At 48.0% G+C, this 2,247-nt stretch overlaps 1 protein-coding gene across 1 annotated transcript in view; it reads right to left on the bottom strand.

Moving 5' to 3' along the window:
• The window catches only part of LOC105818224 (mas-related G-protein coupled receptor member X2-like), a 19,435-nt gene extending 18,371 nt beyond the window's left edge, over positions 1-1,064 (bottom strand). The window contains exon 1 of the mRNA XM_012654165.1: positions 904-1,064. Within this exon, the coding sequence (XP_012509619.1) occupies positions 904-1,064 (161 nt within the window). The remainder of the gene's footprint in view (positions 1-903) is intronic.
• Positions 1,065-2,247: the final 1,183 nt, after the last annotated feature.

Here is a 2,247-nt window from a genome sequence, read left to right as displayed (position 1 = left end):
GAGATATAAAGAAGTTAGTACCTGTACCAGCCGACACTCAGCTCTCTAGGAACAGGCATGGAGTGTGTGAGAGATGGATTTAACCAGGTGGTGTTTTGTCTGGCGAGTTGGCAGAGGAGAATGTGGCAAAGGGGTGAAGGGTATGTGCAGGGTAGTGATTACAATGGATCTTGGCAAGGATGGAAGGAGGAGGTGGTGGTCAATGAGCCACGTTGGGTCAAGATACTAGACGTCAGGATGGTGTGGTAGAGTCCCTGGAGTTGCCGGACTAGGAAAAGTTAGTATAAAATCAGAAGTAAGGGTCAAACAGAGTGATCTTGCAACAGACTTTGGAGGTGATGCCATTGTGGATGATGACAAGGTCGCTGAGTGGATGGGTTAAATGGGAAGGATGTGACTGGGTTAAAGGAAGGAGGTGTTTAGAATATGGAGAGGTGAGGATGTTGGATTGACCATGGCCATGGATATTGGAGTCATTAAGAATGAGGACAGCGAGAGGGAGCCAAGATGGCCAACTAGAGACACGGCTTGTCAGACTGTCCAGGCTGAAGGGTGGAAGGTTGGACTAAGGAAAGTGGAGAAGAGTTGTGGCCTGGATGTGGATCACAGGCAGAGACAGCAGAGGCATCCAGGGACCCCACCAAGAAGGGCTGCAAAGGTGAGAGAGAGGAAGAGAGAGGAAAAGAGGAGAGGCAGTGCTTGGTGCTAATGGCGCTCAGTATGCTCAGCCCTGCAAGGTAGGAAAAGTGCATCACGGAGGTTAAGACCTTGCTCATTAAACTGAATGTAATGATGAGTTTATTCAGGACATTGATAATGTTGAAGCAGAGGAATCGGAAGTTGGCCCCGGCCAGGCTGAGGAAGTAGATGGAGAAGGTGTTCGTGCCCATGCGGAAGCCCCGGAGCCAGAACACAACTGTGTTTCCCAGCAGCCCAAGCAGGGCAATGATGATCACCGGCAAGACAGGATTCAGGGCCAGCTCATAGCAAGTTATAGGAGGGGGTTCAGCACTTCCGTTCCTTGGTGTGAGTTCTGTGCTCTGGGCTGGGATGGTGGGATCCATGCTGAGAAACCCTCCACTGGTGCCCCTGGGAACACAAGATTTGAGCAACAACTGTATCATCTCTGATTCTCAGGACCATCCTGTACTGTGTGAATGACTGTCTCCATTTTACAGAGGAGGGGAACAGAGGTTTGCAGAGAATAAATAACCAAACAAAATGAGGGTTGTTCTCAAAGCTGGATTCAAACCCAGTTCTAGCTGGCTAAAGCCAGGGCTCTCTCTATTGTAACACAGGTCCTCTGCTGACATGGGAATATTCTGTGATGGAAACACCTCCACACAACAGGCTAGGGTGATGGACCTAAGGATTACTCTGTCCTTAGCCATAAATCTTCTCTTGGTGCAGGAATTCAAAAACACACAGAGGTGATTACGACACCCCCGTGACTAAGAGTGGTCCATCCATAGAGGAAAGAGAAGACCATATATTAGGGACATGAGGGGAATGACACCTCTTGCTAGGACAGACATGAGGATGGCTGGGTTGGGTGGGCTAGAAACGGCTCAGTGTGTCAGCTATTGAGGGAAGGTGCACTTTTTCTATCTCCACTGCTGGCTCCGTGTACAGCACACCCTGTTCTCAATAAATACTTACTCAATGCGTGAATGCATGAATGAGGAGCCTAATGGTAGTGGTAGATTTGTGATATGTGGAAAATAAAAATGGAACACACAATGAAAGGCATTAGAACATACAAGTATAAGGAGATGAAGAAAATGTCGTACCTCAGAATTCTTTTTGTGGAGAGCTCTGTGTGTCTAGAAGAATTACTTATGTGTGCCCAAATATCTGAAGTGGACCGCTGAGTGCCTTTGAAGTGAGAACTTAGTGTGGGTTTGTTGAGCACCTAGAATCACTTTGGTCTGCAGTGTGGGGGTAGGTGCAGGTCTGAGGTGAATCGCTCATCAATGCAGAGGAGGAAGGAGTAAGTGAGAGTGAGGTCTCAGTGCCACTGCTGGAGGGATTTGAGGTATGAAAACATCTATGGGAGCTAGTGGGTGGTGTGCTGGGTGTGTATAATATACGCCTCCTCCGTTCTCTCTCCTAGGAGATCTTTAGCAGAGTGTCCTCTTCTGATGAAAGCTTTTCTGTGAGAGCTGTGTATGAGGAGAAATAGAAAAAGTCCAGGGCTGGGAATGCAAAGGGAGATGGTCTTTCAGATTTGAATTGAAGAAAGAGGAC

The sequence above is a fragment of the Propithecus coquereli genome, unplaced genomic scaffold, assembly GCF_000956105.1.
Source record: "Propithecus coquereli isolate 6110/MARCELLA unplaced genomic scaffold, Pcoq_1.0 Scaffold44, whole genome shotgun sequence".
In the NCBI taxonomy this organism is placed as follows: domain Eukaryota; kingdom Metazoa; phylum Chordata; class Mammalia; order Primates; family Indriidae; genus Propithecus; species Propithecus coquereli.
The sequence above is the reverse complement of the archived record's forward strand: the minus strand, read 5'-3'. Positions and strand labels throughout refer to the sequence as shown.